The sequence below is a fragment of the Caenorhabditis elegans genome, chromosome II (assembly GCF_000002985.6).
Source record: "Caenorhabditis elegans chromosome II".
Classification (NCBI taxonomy): Eukaryota; Metazoa; Nematoda; class Chromadorea; order Rhabditida; family Rhabditidae; genus Caenorhabditis; species Caenorhabditis elegans.
The window spans coordinates 11,492,989-11,508,560 of record NC_003280.10 but is presented as its reverse complement, the minus strand read 5'-3'; the positions used below and the strand labels follow the sequence as shown (position 1 = coordinate 11,508,560).

The 15,572-nt window shown below is 36.7% G+C and overlaps 5 protein-coding genes and 1 non-coding gene across 7 annotated transcripts; 2 read left to right on the top strand and 4 right to left on the bottom strand.

Annotated features, from left to right (window-relative positions):
• Positions 1-8,101: 8,101 nt before the first annotated feature.
• On the top strand, positions 8,102-8,918 carry B0334.20 (uncharacterized protein; the record flags this gene model as incomplete). The annotated part of the gene is made up of 2 exons (NM_001267373.3): positions 8,102-8,161; positions 8,778-8,918. 2 exons carry the CDS (start codon positions 8,102-8,104, stop codon positions 8,916-8,918), a joined length of 201 nt encoding a protein of 66 aa, NP_001254302.1.
• Positions 8,919-8,935: 17 nt separating this feature from the next.
• nuaf-6 (Phytoene synthase) lies at positions 8,936-10,896 on the bottom strand (the record flags this gene model as incomplete). Its single annotated transcript, NM_001383956.2, has 4 exons — positions 8,936-9,592; positions 10,022-10,285; positions 10,335-10,497; positions 10,565-10,896. The coding sequence occupies 4 exons, from the start codon at positions 10,894-10,896 to the stop codon at positions 9,089-9,091; spliced, it is 1,263 nt and encodes a 420-aa protein (NP_001369891.1). The 3' UTR covers positions 8,936-9,088.
• On the bottom strand, positions 10,201-11,781 carry emc-5 (Membrane magnesium transporter). The gene is made up of 5 exons (NM_001381609.2): positions 11,700-11,781; positions 11,379-11,580; positions 10,565-10,910; positions 10,335-10,497; positions 10,201-10,285 (listed from the first exon to the last, which is right to left on the bottom strand). Exons 1-3 carry the CDS (start codon positions 11,717-11,719, stop codon positions 10,698-10,700), a joined length of 435 nt encoding a protein of 144 aa, NP_001367261.1. The 5' UTR covers positions 11,720-11,781; the 3' UTR covers positions 10,201-10,285; positions 10,335-10,497; positions 10,565-10,697.
• A 116-nt stretch (positions 11,782-11,897) lies between these two features.
• prel-1 (PRELI/MSF1 domain-containing protein) lies at positions 11,898-12,869 on the bottom strand. The gene is made up of 4 exons (NM_064056.4): positions 12,785-12,869; positions 12,634-12,734; positions 12,401-12,582; positions 11,898-12,355 (listed from the first exon to the last, which is right to left on the bottom strand). Exons 1-4 carry the CDS (start codon positions 12,856-12,858, stop codon positions 12,080-12,082), a joined length of 633 nt encoding a protein of 210 aa, NP_496457.1. The 5' UTR covers positions 12,859-12,869; the 3' UTR covers positions 11,898-12,079.
• Positions 12,870-13,239: 370 nt separating this feature from the next.
• On the top strand, positions 13,240-15,402 carry ooc-3 (Chloride channel CLIC-like protein 1; the record flags this gene model as incomplete). 2 transcript variants are annotated; one of them, NM_064055.4, is made up of 8 exons in its annotated part: positions 13,240-13,420; positions 13,467-13,564; positions 13,615-14,077; positions 14,140-14,258; positions 14,307-14,413; positions 14,464-14,596; positions 14,653-14,855; positions 15,048-15,402. In NM_064055.4, the coding sequence occupies 8 exons, from the start codon at positions 13,247-13,249 to the stop codon at positions 15,095-15,097; spliced, it is 1,347 nt and encodes a 448-aa protein (NP_496456.1). In that variant the 3' UTR covers positions 15,098-15,402. The 2 variants fall into 2 exon arrangements, with proteins under 2 accessions (NP_496456.1, NP_871910.1); NM_182110.3 differs by having other exon boundaries at positions 13,247-13,420; positions 13,473-13,564; positions 15,048-15,325.
• Positions 15,378-15,519, bottom strand: B0334.17. Its single transcript, NR_051711.1, has one exon. It is a non-coding gene; the product is annotated as an Unclassified non-coding RNA B0334.17 (non-coding RNA).
• Positions 15,520-15,572: the final 53 nt, after the last annotated feature.

Below are 15,572 nucleotides of genomic sequence, written 5' to 3'. Positions count from 1 at the left end.
AGGCTTGGCGTCAGTGGGGGAGCGTTAGCTCTATTTAGGCTTGGGTTTATAACGTTTTTTTCATTTTTCAAAGGGTTCCCGTTGGCCGATCAAAGCGAAATTTAACACAGAGACGTATAGGCCACTAAGAAGCTTCCGTGTAAAATTTCAAATTGATTGCATCAAAACTCGCCGAGTTATGGAGCTTAAGGTGTTTTCAAAATGACCCTCAACTATTTTTTAAAATTTGAAAGTTTGGCGTTTTGTCAGTTTTCGGTCTAAGCTCACGAAAATTTAATGACAGGAGGATCGTAGCAGGATAAGGTTTCTTGTGAATTTTGAGCCAATTTCGATGTACAGGAGCCGAGATATTAAGCTTCAAAATATAAAAAAAGTTCGAGTCCGGGTGCGGGCGTCTAAATTTTTTTATGCCCTGTTTTTTGTTCACTTTGAAAACGCGCGTGTAACTTGACGGTGGGTGGATGGATTTTGATGCGGTTTTTTGCTGTCTCTTCAAGAAGCTTGCCCCACCTCTGTATGCTTTATTTCAGAAAGATTGGAGCTCTTTGAGCCGAGATATGAAGAGTATTTTCGAGTATCCTCCAAAAATCACGTTTTTTTTCTCATTTTTCGCCTCTTTTTTTTTGCAGGAAAATTCGAGTTTTTGCGATTTTTACGAGATTTTTTAGCAGTATATAGTACTCGACGAGATGCGTCGAAAAACATACAAATCATCCAGATCCATCAGCTATGAGCTCTTTTAGTGAGCTCCAAAGTCAAATTCGCAATTTTGACCTCCCCCTCCCACTTCGGTGTGTTTTTTTCGTGTTTTTTCGCAAACCACCGCTTCGTGCGCTGTTGTCTTTGAGAAATCTTTGGTTCCAAGGTGAAATTGTTGTATAAAAAGATCGTAGGTACATTTTAAAGTAAAAATTATTCCGAAAAAGTGATTTTTTCATTTTGAAAATCGAGGCAGAAAAAAAATTTTTGATTTTTTTTCCAAAAACTTTTTTTTTTCCCTTCTCGTAGGATGGCGGTCGTTTGAGATATTTTGATTTTGAGGAAAAAAAATGAAATTACAAATATTTCTAAAGCGATAGAGCAAAAAAATTTCGAAAATTGAGTGAAAACTCACTGAGATAACCGACTTTGAAGCAAGTTACTGCCGTTTTTGCGTTGTTCATTTTTCAACTTTGAGCGTTTATTACTCACTCAATCTGAGATCAATTTTAATTCTGTTTTTTACATAGATTCAAAATTTGACGCTAAATCCGAAAAACTAAGTTTCAAAAAAAATTTTAGTAGCAATTTTTTTCAGCACCGCCAAAATCGAGTTTTTCAGCACGGACTTTTTCGAATTTTTGCGATTTTTCACTCATTTTTTGATGAATCTTCGTTTTCTTTTCTGTGTTCAATGAACAATATTTATAAAAAGTGAAATCTACCAAAAATTTGTGAAAATTTATTTTTGAAAAAATTTTGTGCCAGTTTGAAATTTTTTCAAAAAATTAATTTTTTGCCTCTTGCCCAGAAAAAGTGGTTTGGTCTGGTGTTTCAAAATTAACATTTTTGAAATCCTTACATTTATTTTCATATTCCCCCAAATTTTTGTAACCCAATTCTTACTTTGAAGGGAGATACAGGCGGGAGATACAGTTCGTTGAAGGGTTGGATGCCAACACATCGCCACCCCACCCACAGGGAGACACACATTTCCAACCCAATATATTCAAATATTACCTCCTGCTCTCAGTTTTCAAGATTTTATGATGATTTTTACTTCATCAGAAACAACACATTCTCTTTCCTATTTGCAGGGATAGTGGAAGACAAAAAAAAACAATATGGATTTAAAATCAGGGCTTCGCCCCGATTTTAATAAAATATATGAAACCCTCTTAAAAAGTTACAAGAAGGTTTTTCCTTGCGCTTGGAGCGCAAAAGAAAAGAAAAAGAGCTATTTAGACTTAGGGTGCCCAACTGGAATAAAACATTGGAAATCCCAATCCAACCAGCCTAAGGGCCCGAAAAACATACTAGGATGCCCAACTTGAATAAAATATTGGAAATCCTTATGACACACTTAAGCCTAAGGGCCCGAAAAAAAAAACTAGGATGCCCAACTGGAATAAAATATTGGAAATCCTTATGGCACACTTGAGCCTAAAGGCCCGAAAAAACATACTAGGATGCCCAACTGGAATAAAATATTGGAAATCCTTATGACACACCGGCGGTATGGCGCGGCTTAAGCCTAAATAGCCACTTTTATCAAAATACATTTGAGCGAGGCGGTTGTAAACTATTCGTTTTTTAGCAAAAATAAAAAAAAACTTTATTTAAATTTAAAAATAAATATCATATGTTATCACACCTTAGAATATCCCGCCTTTATTTAAAACTTATTTTTGGTTCACAAATGTGAGAAAAAGAAAAATGGATTACTCATCGGAATTAAATACCATCAGAGTGATTATATTCATCAAAGGTCCCCCTTTACTGGAGGGTTAATTTGATCAATATAACTCCAGAACCAAGCTCCCGGCGGGCTCTCAAAGATCCTGAAAATAGCACTTTAACGAAGCATTGGAGGGCCAATTTTCCAATTTCACTTTGGTAGCTCATATCTCCGCTTTTGTTTGAGATAAAACCGCATGAAGTGCGGCAACTGCTGTTGTTATTTTTATGACGCTATTCCGTTTCTAATGCTTTTCTCTCAAACAAAAATTTTTTGGTAAAAAAAACTTTCAACTACAAACTTGTTCTATACAACAATATCAACAACTTATCAGTTGATGACTTTTCTGTAAAAATTTTATCCACGGAGATATGAGCTGCCAAAGTGAATTTGGAAAATTGCTTCGTTAGATCGTTAAAGTTCTTCGTTACAGTGCTATTTCATGATCTTTGAGAGCCCACTGTGAGCTTTGTTTTGGACTTTTGCCGCTAAAAGTTCTATCAAATGGCAAATCTCCAATAGATGCTCGCATCCCCCCAAACATTATGAAATCTCCAAGTTTCTTAGTAATCTATAGTCTTCATTTAGATTACTGAAAAATATCCACAGATTACTTTTGAGTTGCCTGAGAAGTTATTGTAAAACGCACGACGAGCTCAAATGTATTTTGATAAAAGTGGCTATTTAGGCTTAAGCCGCGCCATACCGCCGGTGTGTCATAAGGATTTCCAATATTTTATTCCAGTTGGGCATCCTAGTTTTTTTTTCGGGCCCTTAGGCTTAAGTGTGTCATAAGGATTTCCAATATTTTATTCAAGTTGGGCATCCTAGTATGTTTTTCGGGCCCTTAGGCTGGTTGGATTGGGATTTCCAATGTTTTATTCCAGTTAGGCACCCTAAGTCTAAATAGCTCTTTTTCTTTTCTTTTGCGCTCCAAGCGCAAGGAAAAACCTTCTTGTAACATTTTAAGATTAGGCTTAGGTTTAGGATTAGGATCAGGCTCAGGCTTAGGCTCAGGCTTGGACTCAGGCTTGTGCTAATGCTTAGGCTTAGGCTCATACACAAGTTCCGTGGAGAGCAGTTAAGATTTTTTAGAAAATAGCAAGAATCTTTTTAATTACAGTGATATGTATAACAAAATTCCTAAATTATGACGAGCTACAGAAACAAAATGAAAAGGTATTTTCGAACTGCAAGTTTGATCTCAAAAATGAACCAATTGCATTCCAAGTTCGTAGCAGATCTAGAACATCAGAAAAAAATGGTTGCAAATGTGTAATAAAAACCTGTTCGATGACCTAGAAGGAATTCAGTAACTATTGCCTTGCGGCTTCGCATGCATGCTTCACACAGATATATTGACTCAGACCAGTCAACAGTTGAGCAGATCAATTTAGGGACACCCACGTTTCACTTCGGAGCTATTTTTAGCAATTGCACACTGTTTTCTTTTTCAACTCGTCCGGTGAACCGTTTGGTTGCATAAAAATGAGACCAATGGTTTAAAATATCTAAAATTAAATCGGCTTGAGATTGGAATTGATTGGAAAATGTTTTACTCAACTCTTATGATGTGTATAGATATATACATTCTGATATTGACCAAACACTTGGTCAACATATAACCAAACCATTTTAGACCACACAGCCCATCTATTTTTGGAACAATGCGTTTTCGGTGTTTATATTTATATTTCCACCGGGGGAAACAATTTCATAGTTATAAACACATGAATACCATTTGATAGATGAGAAAATTCTATGAAACTAAATTTAGATCAATTTTAGGTCAGACCACTACCAATTTGAACTTTTATACTGGTCGTGACGTTGGAGTGTCCAAGAAAAAATTAAAAAGAGCTTTGACGTTGAGAAAATACACTGAAGTTAAATAACGGAAGTTACGAGAGTTGCCATGTACAGTTGCCATCGACTTGAAGTTCGATTTAGTTTCGGTCACAAATTGATTTAGGGGGTTTTCTTTGGTTTAAAACCCTAGTAAGAATGAACATAAGCCTACGCCGAGACTGAACTTAAGCATAAGCCTAAGCATACGCCTACGCCTAAGCCTGAACTTAAGCATAAGCCTAAGCTTAAGCCTACGCCTAAGCCAGAGACTAGGCCTAAGTCTAAGCAAAGCCTAGCCTTGGACTAAGCCTAAGCCTAAGCCTAAGCCTAAGCCTAAGCCTGAGCCTGCGTCTAAGCCTGTGCGTAAGACTACGCCTAAGCCGGATACTAAGCCTAAGCCTATGCATAAGCCTAAGCCTAACTTAAGCCTAAGCGAATCTAGATGAAAATGAGAACGTTTAAAATTTAAAAAAACGATATTGCTCCAAATTTTTACAATATACCTAACGATAGAATGGTAGACTAAAATGCGAGAAACAAAAAAATCACGGCGCAGCGGCCCGCCACGAGCCCCCGACATAGATTCTATTTGTGGCTCCGATTGACCTCAATTGGTCGATCACTTGCGCACGGCTGGCCGGGGAGGGCCGAAGCGCTGCGCCACACACAGTTTATATACAAATAGACGCACTTTCTCACATACACGACGACGACGATAACAGAAGAGGAGATGGATGAATAGATGGATGAGAGGCAGAAAATGAGAAGAAGAACGCTTGTTGGAATAGAGAGAGAGAAAGAGAAACCGTTCACACTCCGCCCTTATTCCTCCTGAAATCTCCCGCCTTTTCACGTCAAACATATCCAGATGGAGCACACGGAATCCAGCTCTCTTATAGTCGTAAACATATGGTAATCATTGGTATTCCCAATTTGGGAAGTTTGAAATTTCGTGCTCAATTTACAGTTGGAAAATTGAAATCAAACCCACTCTGGAAAAAGTTAGGACGGATTGAATATTACTTGTTCAATTTTTGCCGTTGCTCTACAGCTTCTCATTGAATGATTTTTGAGCAATCCTTGTAACAATTGAAACTATCGAATTCCCTTTAACGCCAAATAGTTTCCTTTTGCCGAGAATTGTTGCGCCGAAAAAAGGAAACATAAGTAATCGTTGTTTACGTTATTTTAGAATGTAAATATGAAAATACACAAGGTACTTTTCTAGTTTTTGAACATTTGATTTTTTTCCCATTGACGGGGTCAAGAACAAAGACATTCAATGTATTCAATTGAATTTCTGGAAGTTTCCTATTAAACAATTATATCTCGGCTAATTTTTGTTATTTTAATTGGCATAATGCGCAATATTGAAGCTTTCATGATAGGTAGGCACGTTTTCTACCTACCTACCTACCTACCTGCCTAGGTACTTGACGCTTGCATCTTGTAGATATACACACTTCTCTTTCAAATTAGTTTGTCAGAAACTCCACTGGGAAATGATAAATGTTTCCTGTGTGCTTCTGGAAGTAAGCAAGCTCTTAGGCAAGGCAGCCGCAGGCCGCTTAGATACCATAGATACCAGACATGCTGAATTCTGTGCCTACATCAATTATGTGCTTATCGTAGAATTTTTTCCAGTATTTTTAAAAAATTTTCAAAGTACAAATTATATAAATGTAAGTGAGTCCCAGGAATACCAAAAAAATTTACTCGAAGTTTCGTTTCCAATTTTCTACAGTAAACTTAAATGGGTTCAGTAGCAGGTTAAGGGAAAAACGGTAAAAATAAAACAAATTCTAAAACAAAAAGGCTATCTCACTTCCGGAACTCGAAGAATGACAAAAAAATTAAAAATCGAAATGTTGAACTTTATCTGATAATATTCTGATCATCGCCAAATGTTTCAAGTTTTATGTTTTCGCCTTGCGTAATCCATCACTGTCTTCGCCTCACCAAGCCCTTGTTTTTCAAGTCTCGAATCATCGTACCGGCTAACATGTTTCCGATATCTAGTTCTTTGGGTGGCTTCAATAGTGATAAGCAGTGATAAGTCCGCAACTATCACTTTCTTATAAAGAAGAAAGTGCATGAAAGACTGGAGTCACGGAACGGATAGATCCTTTCGGCAAGAAGGAGATTCGAGAAAAAAGGTGAAAGTTAGACAGAATCTGACGTGGCAAATCGGTTGATAAGAGATAAGGAGGAGTGCGCGTCCTTGATGCTTCATCATTTTGTCTCAATTTGGATAGACTAATGGCATTTGCCGATTACTATCGGTTTTCCCGATCCGTTCCGATACATTAGTGATGATTGTATTAGAAGCTGCATTGGATATACAAAATGAAACATGATAACCAATTTTCGAGAATCCTTCTGAGAAATGAATCGTTTTCAGGCTTAGGCTTAGTATCCGGCTTAGGCTCAGGCTTACGCTTAGGCTTTGGATTTGGCTTAGGCACACAAATAGGCGATTTTCGAGCCTGAGCTCAATTCTTGATATCAACCTTTCCTCAAAATTCATCAAACAACAGATCTAGCAAAGATCAAAAAATTAGGGTTGAAAAAACTTTTGAAATTTAAAAGGCCAATAAAAAAAGTTGCTTATAATAAATGTCGTATTTGGCAAGGACGGGAAATTGATGGATTGCATTGAATGAGGAGGGGAGCGGCTCCTGCAAAAACATGCGCAACTAGGTGTGTTTGATGCAGGAGACAATAATATGGAGTACGTGGATCGATGAGACGCAGTGGTTACTGTACAAATACAGAGAGGGGGTCTCGCGATCAAGTGAGACAGACAGAGGTATTGAGAGCTTCTCTTTCAGCATTTCGTGACAGTTTGAAAGTGAGAGGAGAGTTGAAAAATATTGGAGAACAGGTGAAAACAATATGTATGATGGGCAGGGTTTTACAAAAATGAATCGGTGGTCTGGACAGTTTTCTAGGAAGACTATGCACTTTGCATAGAAGCTTTAAACCGAGAACACTGTCACCAAAATCTCTCTTCAGAGCCTTCAATTTCAAAAAAACTTTACCGAACTTTTTGCCTAAACATACAGAATCACAAGAAGAAGAAGCGAGTAACGCCCGGAAAAATGCAATTCTTTGCAAAAAAAGAACAACAAAACTAACACTAACAATCTAAAATTCTGATCCCAGAACTTTAGACACAAAAACACAAAAAAAATCAGGATGCGAGTTCAAAAACATAAACATCTTTAATACTGCATGTTCTCTTCTTCCAGCATTTTTCTTGTAAACAACGAATTGAGTTCATTTTCAGCAAATTGGAGTTGACAGATTGGCGGAGGCCTCCGGAAAGAGCAAACAAATTTTCAGAAGTTGAACGGAAACTTTTGTAAAGTATGTACAGAATGCATTCAGAATTTGCAAAATGAGCAGAGGGGGTGAAAATAATTCGAAAAGCTGCGCAAAACTACTGTACTCTTCGAAGGCGCATAAAAATTTTCATATAAACTTATGCGGCCGTGTCGAGACCTGGTACCGTATTTTTCCATCATAAATTGCAGCATTTCGCATCCGAGTAATATTTTTTGTTAAAAAATTTAGATTTTTTCCAGGCTGCTCTAATTCTCTTCGGAAATATTCAGCTAAAATTATTAGACCTGATAGATTCCTTTTAACATGTCTAAAATTCAAAACATGTTTAAATTGATGAACACCCGAATAAACGGTGTCAAAACTGGATTGCTAACTTTAAATTTTCTTTGATTTACACTTGATAGAAATTTCTCATTCTAAAATGGAAATTCTGCGTATAAAAGCTGATTGAATTGTGAATTTCTCATAATGATTGCTATTTTCGCCGGTCATACTCAATTTCCAACTGATAACAGCCGTATCGCAAAGGTAAGCACGTTTACTATAATGTTTATGTAATTATATATCAATATTAAGTGAAGTTTTCCGTAAGGGCGCTCTTGATTGTGTACTTACTGTTAAATGCAAAATACGGCATCTGGCTCGACACGATAAATTTTTATTTGAAAAAAGCGAAAAAGCGTGCGCCTTTAAAGAATACTGTAGTTTCAATCATTTGCTGTTGTGGAATTTTAACTGATTTTACATAGTTTTTTGTTTAAATTTTATTTAATTAAAAAATTTTAATTTATTTTTTTAAAAACTAACATAAATCACTTAAAACAGATACATTTTGACAAATCGTTATGAAAAGTCGATAAAAATTCCGCAACAGCACAAGTTTGTAACTACAGTACTCTTTAAAGGCACACACCTCTTCGGTTCCGTGTTTTTGTTCAAAAATTTCGCATCAGGTTAATCGGAATATTAAATTAAATTCGCAAGAGCAGTAAATGTAGTCTAAATGTAGTTTTAAAATAATATTCGAGAGAAGTGTTCCAGCTTAACGCTAAATTTGTAAAAATGGCTTCCCCCTTCAAATTGTTGTTGTTATATCTTTTTTTTGAGGATGTTCTCTTCTCTCAAGAGAAAAAATAGCTTCCAGAATAACAACAACAACAACAATTCAAAAGAGGGTTCATCTTCGAGTATTCTCGTATTGCACATTCTAATTCGCCACATTCTTCTTCTTCCCGCTCTTCTTTACGATGGGCTCCTTGTTATGATTCAGTTATCCGTTTACTAGTCTTCGTAGTACTCCACACTGATTGTAAGCTCTTTACTTGATGCCATAAATATAAATATAACTATTCGAATGAGAGAGAGAGAACACGAAATGGGGAGAAGGGGAAAGGGAAAGAGGAAAGAAAAAAAAAGAAGATGAAGATGAAGAAAAAACACGAAAAATATAACATTTTAATATTTTGAGCACAGTTTTCGAACCAAAAGTGACCAGAGAAGAAGTGGATTTCGACGTTGAAGATGAGGAGAGTAGATGTCATAATTATTCTTTTCGATTGTTTTAATGATATAGTCAGTTGTGGCTCCAGTGGCTGCAAGCGCAGGTCTCACAGCTTTCGGTACCATTTCTATCGGACTTCGAGCATCAATAAGTAATCGTTTTGACTCGTTGACCAGATCTTTTGTCATTCCAACCATCTCATCGAGCTTCTTCTTTTTATAAAGACTATCCGGTGTGGCACCATTTAAAGACATCACATCAGCTGGTAGAAGAACGATTCCACGAGCCAGTAGTGGATGTGTGGCACGAATCATATTGGCGATAGCATACGCGGCTCCGAGATCTTTTGCAACATCGTAGGCCATTGGGAGTACTTTAGTTTCTGGAGAGTTACGAGCAAGAGCATCGATTTGTAGGCACAGAAGAGACCCGATTGTTGATTTGCCATATTCGCATAACTGGAAAAATATTTAGTAATTTTAATTTTTTTTTTTCAAGAAATTTGTCTATTTTATCTACATTTTAGATTAAAAAAAACCAAAATTGGTTTTTCTCATCTAAATTCCGCATTGAAAAATAATGATTTTTTTCTTTGATTCATAGAGCAAAAGAAACATATTACTCAGATGCAAAAGTTTCTGGTTTTTGCTCCAAAAACACCGTAACCGGTCTCGAAGCGAACGATTTTCTTAAACTCGGAAGAGTGTGTGCCTTTAAAGAGTACTGTAGCTTCTAAAAATCACTCAACGATGAGGAAATGGGAGCTACAGTAATCCTTAAAGGCGCACGATCTTTTGAATTTAAGAAAATCACAAAATATTTGCGATTGGGAATATGTTAAATTTTTCGGACATATTTTTTCGAAATTTTTCAATATTAAAACTCACAGCATTAATATCAGAAAACTGCCTATCACCAATTGTTGACTGGCGAGTTTCAACCAGTTTCAGAAGCATGTCAGAGTTGGCACCAGCGGCGAAAGAGCACAGAGCAATAGCAACAGGTTGACGTGGTACAGGAAGTGGAGATATTCCGTAGATTGATGAAATAGCATCCTTCCAGAATTGAAGGCGATACATTGCTGAAGCGTCTCCTTTTCTTGTGTCCACTTTGTCACGAATTGAAGCCAACTCGACGTTCAGTGCGTTAAGCTGAATTTGCCCGATTTTAAAACTATTTTTGGGTCGAATTTCTACAAACCGCGACAATTTCTGGCTGTGCTCGTTTATTGATAGTCAAAATGGCTAGATAACTGTCGATATCGTGTTTTCGAACCATTTCAAGACAACTTCTGAATGCCTCGTCGGCCTGCTGCTTACTGATTTCTAGGAATCGGGTCCTTTTTGGCATCGATTTTGGGATACTATAAAATGGAAAAGATTTATATTTTTAAATAGTTGAAAGACATAAAAGACAAAACAAATTATTACCGTGCACCCGGAATATTGCTAAAGTCTGGCGAACGACTAGGTGTTTTCTTCTTATCATTGGAAATGTTATTATTAGATGAGGTGTCGAGGAATGGAGAGGATTTTGTAGAGAAGTGACGAGCAGAGATTGAAGTTATTCCTGAGAATCGTCGGCCGAGTCTTCTTCCGTTTGAATAACTTCGGAGACACGTCCACTGTGAGTTCCACGAGAAGAGTTTTGTCGTTGACGTTGCTGTTGTTTCAAGGTTCGGAGCATCGCAAATTCTGGGGACATTGCTTTGGCACGGTTGTCGAATGTGATGAATGATGGACAATTGAGTGCTTCGTCGCATGATCGGTCGTGGTGCTGGAAATTGGGAAATTGAAGTAAATTGAAAATGCCAAAAAACAGGAAAATTGATTTTAAAGCTCCGAACTAATTTTTGTTTTAAGTTTTTTAAAGGCGTAGTAGCGAAATTGGAAAAAGAGAAAAAATTGCTTTTTTAGACCCAAACTAACCAAAAAACTGCCAATTTTCGTGATGAGGACCTTTGAAAATTTCTCAAAAAAAATCATGGCGGTTCAAAGTATTGGAAAAAGGCGCATATTATAGCTAAAATCTCAAATTTTGCCAAATTGTCAGTGCCGCCACTGACGGAATTTTTTAACACTTCTAAACTGGCAAAATTTGAGATTTTAGCTGAAAATAGTTATTTTTCAAATACTTTGCACAGCCATAATTTTTTTTGAAAATTTTCAGATATTCTCATTACGAAAATCGGGTTTTCCTCGTTTTTGGTTTAAACAATTTTCATGAATCTCTCCTCCAACTCACTTGATCCTTCTTTATGAAAAGGAATGGATTGGCCAGGAAGGAAGTTCCGTAGATCAGTGCAATCAAGGAGATAACTGTCTGAGCGACGACGTCGGATGGGAGATTGATGAACGGTTGCTCAGTGAGACGCAGGTAGAAACGGTGTTGGGCGGCGGAATAGGCACAATGGAGCAATGAGAGAAGCGAGACGATTGTGATCAGGCTGCAACAGGGGATTTTCTTTTGATATCTATGTCTCTTTTTCTTGTGATTGATGGTTATTTTTTGCTGATTCAAGTGGAACAACTGCCGTGTTCCAGAAACTTTTGGGAGGTCACTCACCGGTAAATAGTACTCGCCATATCGTTGATCGAAGACCAAGAAGCTTTTTGAAGGAGTTTTGAAAAGCCTTATTGAGAAGAGCCTAAATATTGGAGATTATGATAGATTATAATGTAATTCAGACAAAAAAGGTCAAGAAAGATAACAATAGCTGGTAAATAACCAGAAAATAGCCAAAAAAAATTCAAAAAATAAATTGAATATGTACATTTATCAGGAGAGATTGAGAGCCAAATAACAAACAAATAATGGTCTCAGTTCAATGCAAAGAATGTGCAGAAGATTCAGTAATTCTATGAGAATTGAGATTTTTTTGGGGGGACATAAATGAAAATAACGGGAAAAAGTGAATGTTTGAGATTTATATTCAGTATGGCTGACTAGACATCCTCTTCGCATTGGACATGAGTGACGAGATTTGACGATGACTTGATAATCTTTTCCTTGATCATTTTCATTTTCTCATTAGCAACGTTTTTGACTCCAAATCGCTCTTCTAGCTTCTCAAACAACCCTTTCGTTGTGTTATTGATCGATTTTTTGAAGCCCATTAGTAGGACTTTCTCGTAAACTGAGCTCATTCGACCACAATCGATTGAAACTGTGACACTTCGCAGTACGTCAGTGAGAAGGGCTGGGTGATGCTGCTGATTATCCTGAAAAATAACAGTAAATAGAGATTTGAAATAACAATGATAAACCTCGGATGATTTGTAAATGCATCGTTCATGGAGTTGAAATAGAGAAATGTGTGAAACATTTCGAGTGTATGTTACGAGTTTTTTCGATACTTTATCATAAACACTTTCTTCAATGACAGGAACAACTTGAATATCTGTCATTCTCGAAATCCAACGAGGAACACGTTTCAAAATCGAGCTTCCTGAAAAATTATGCGAATAATTTACTGGCTCTTGTAATATCAGCTAAATACCTTGCTTGACAATCAATTTTTTAGTGACAATAGTGTTGTCAGTGATCTGGCGTTCGAGTACATCCTCCGAAATGATGTGTTTTGCATGAGAATTTGGGTATCTGAGGGTTTAGAAATTGAAATTACCATTTTCCGAGATTTCCTGCCTCACCTGTCCCAAAACGCACTGGCAACCTCATCAAATGAATAAGGGAACGAGGTATTCGGAGAATCCCAAAGCTTCATCTTGAAGTTTACTGAAAAACAAGAAAATTTGATGAAATTATTGCAAAAATCGATGAGAAAAGTGTGGAAAACTGTGGAAAAGAAAATAATGAATGCAAATTTCTCGCGTACGCAGGCATCGAAATTCACGACAATTCTGCATACACCAATTGTCAACCGTATTATACTTATTAATTTGCCTTCTGAAAACTTGTTTCGCAATTCTTGAAATGTTTCGATTTTACAATTTTCTGAATATAAAAAGTGAAGTTTAAATGCGAATTATCTGAAAACTCGGAAAAACACAACATTTTATTGATCAAACAACTATGTTATCTTATGAACTCGCCTGTCAGTTGCTGAGCGTGCTGTAAACATCTTTTCTCTTTCAACTTTCCGCTTGTTTCAGATGAAAATAATATGGGTCACACTTCTACTCCTCGTCCCGCAACTTTTCGCAACTCAAGACATTGACGAAGAATTTACACATGAAAATGTGTGGAAAGATCCGAATGATCCAACTTCTGGAGAAAGCCCGCCAGCGTCAAAACGACTTCTATCTGTTCGAAATCAAGTTCAGAAGGTAAACTAAAAGCTTTAAAGAAATCCGTAAATAACCCATTCAATAGTTTCAGCCTGATCAAAGTCTTCGTCTGATTCTTCGACAACTTCTCCACGAAACCAAAATTGACTATCATTTGGAAGGTTCAATTAAAAAAGATGTACAGTGAGTATATTTTCTTCTAGTTCCGATATATTTTAAGCTTTGAATTGCAGAATTAAAATATCTCGGCACAGCATGTCGGTTCTTTCGAAGTATTTAAAAAATGATGAAGCAGATTTGGCTGAAGAGAGAGAAGCCGTCCGATCCGCGTTGTCAAACATTTTCAGCGTGAAGCCTCCAGCTCCAGATCGTACTTGGCAGGATACATTTGTGACTCTCCAACCTTTCATTTTCACACTGAACATCTTCATTTTGCCCGCGGCTGCTTTTGTTGTTCTTCGATCAATCGTTCGGCCACGAAACTTTTGGATTCTCGTTCTCTCAACTGCTCTTCTTGTTTCCATGTATTCTGGTTATAGCAAAAAATATCAAGAAGCAGAATCACGAAGATTTGCACAATTCCAAGAGCATGCTCATGATTCTTGTGCTACAGAAGGATTACTCTCAAGAATGGTTGAAATCCTCGCATCGCCTTTCCAATATCGGCAAAAATCAAAATGTTTAAAGTACATTGAGGTTAGTTTTTGTTTTATTTCTTCTTTGTTGGGTTAAATTATTTTAAATGTTGTAAATTTCAGAGTCAAACCATATCGATTTTCCACGAGATTTCTATCATCGAAGTGTTTTCTGAGACTATTTCCGGAGGATTCTTTGCGTTTTTTTCTGGTTCTGCGAAGCACTTTAATTTATTCTTCAGGTATTTTTTGACGAATTCATAAAAAAAGCTGTAAATTAATTTTTCCAGAAATCTATATGACGGTGCTCCATTGATAGCTCAAATCGTGATGACAATCTTCCTTGTTCTAATGCTTGGAGCTATTCGAACTCCATTCTTTAGTTATGAACCGATTTGTAAGAAATTTTAATTTAATAGTTAAATAACAAAAACTAATATTTTTCAGGGCTCAACTTCTGTAGTTCCAGTATTGGAAAAATCGCGGGTTGGCTGGATGGAGAACCTCCACAGCAGCCAGCTCCCCAACTGCTTATAACAGCAAAAGAGATGAAAAGATTAGAACAGGCAAGAAATAAAAAGTATGATTGCGGTGTTTTTCCTGTTAAATTGTGTGAAATAACGAATATTATTTCAGACCCGAAATGATAAGTTATCCAACATCGGAGCGAGAAGACGTCGTGAGTGGAAGCGAAAATGGGAACGAGAAAAAGAGCGACAACGAGAGAGAGGAGTCGATGAAGATGGAAGAAGACTCAGCTCCGGTGGAATCGTCGCTAGAAGACGATCTGAGCTTACTCGGAGAATCGAGTGAAGATGAGGATGAGGAGAAAGTTAACGGTAATGTTTTGAGCAGGAAATTCAGATGGATTCCAGTTGCCCATAACATAAATTCTGCGAAAAATTCAAATTTAAAAATCATAAATTAACATCTAAAAAACTAGAAAACTAAAATGTTCACCGCTTCGTCCTTTATTGATTTTTGTGTAAAACAATATAAACTTATTAAAAAGCTTTACTTTTAAATTTCAGAATCTCCTGCAAAAATCGACTCAACAACCTTATCAGAATCAAGCTTCTAATGACTCGAAGGTCAACCCAACCCGTTCAATTTGTTATCTCTTTTTTTGTTTGTACAATCAATATTTTTCCCTCTTTTTTGTACATTTTTAGTTCATATCTAGAAATCACTTTTACTAATTTTCCATTCTTTTCCTGTAGATCTTGCCTATTACCTCTTCCTTGAATTACACTTTACTGGTAGTTTTTTTTGTTGCTTTCCTTGTCAATGAATCATCTCCGGTTTCAAAATTAATAGTTCTTTGAACTTGAGATCAAATGTTTACTCATCAAGCTATTTCCGAGACCTTTATGAATCTGATGACGTCTCACGAAGAAGGTTTTCTCAAAAAAATAATAGTCATCATTGTAATCTTTGCTGTTGAATTGCACTGAATTCGTTGAATACATAGACGCAGACAGTAAAAGAAACGAGTCACAGAGATCATTCAAATCAGAACCTTGTTTTATTGACTTCTTTGCTTCCGCTTTTTCATT

What these genes read in the sequence shown, in the direction of transcription:
- emc-5 (NM_001381609.2), bottom strand. Translation starts at nt 11,719, where the DNA reads ATGGCGAGTACTATTTACCG. An exon ending in ATGGCGAGTACTATTTACCG is followed by an intron (nt 11,581 to 11,699) that starts GTGAGTGACCTC and finishes CCCCTGTTGCAG; the next exon opens with CCTGATCACAATCGTCTCGC. An exon ending in TTTTCATAAAGAAGGATCAA is followed by an intron (nt 10,911 to 11,378) that starts GTGAGTTGGAGG and finishes CCCAATTTCCAG; the next exon opens with CACCACGACCGATCATGCGA.
- prel-1 (NM_064056.4), bottom strand. Translation starts at nt 12,858, where the DNA reads ATGAAGCTTTGGGATTCTCCGAATACCTCGTTCCCTTATTCATTTGAT. An exon ending in AAAATTGATTGTCAAGCAAG is followed by an intron (nt 12,583 to 12,633) that starts GTATTTAGCTGA and finishes ATAATTTTTCAG; the next exon opens with GAAGCTCGATTTTGAAACGT. An exon ending in GCATTTACAAATCATCCGAG is followed by an intron (nt 12,356 to 12,400) that starts GTTTATCATTGT and finishes GTTATTTTTCAG; the next exon opens with GATAATCAGCAGCATCACCC.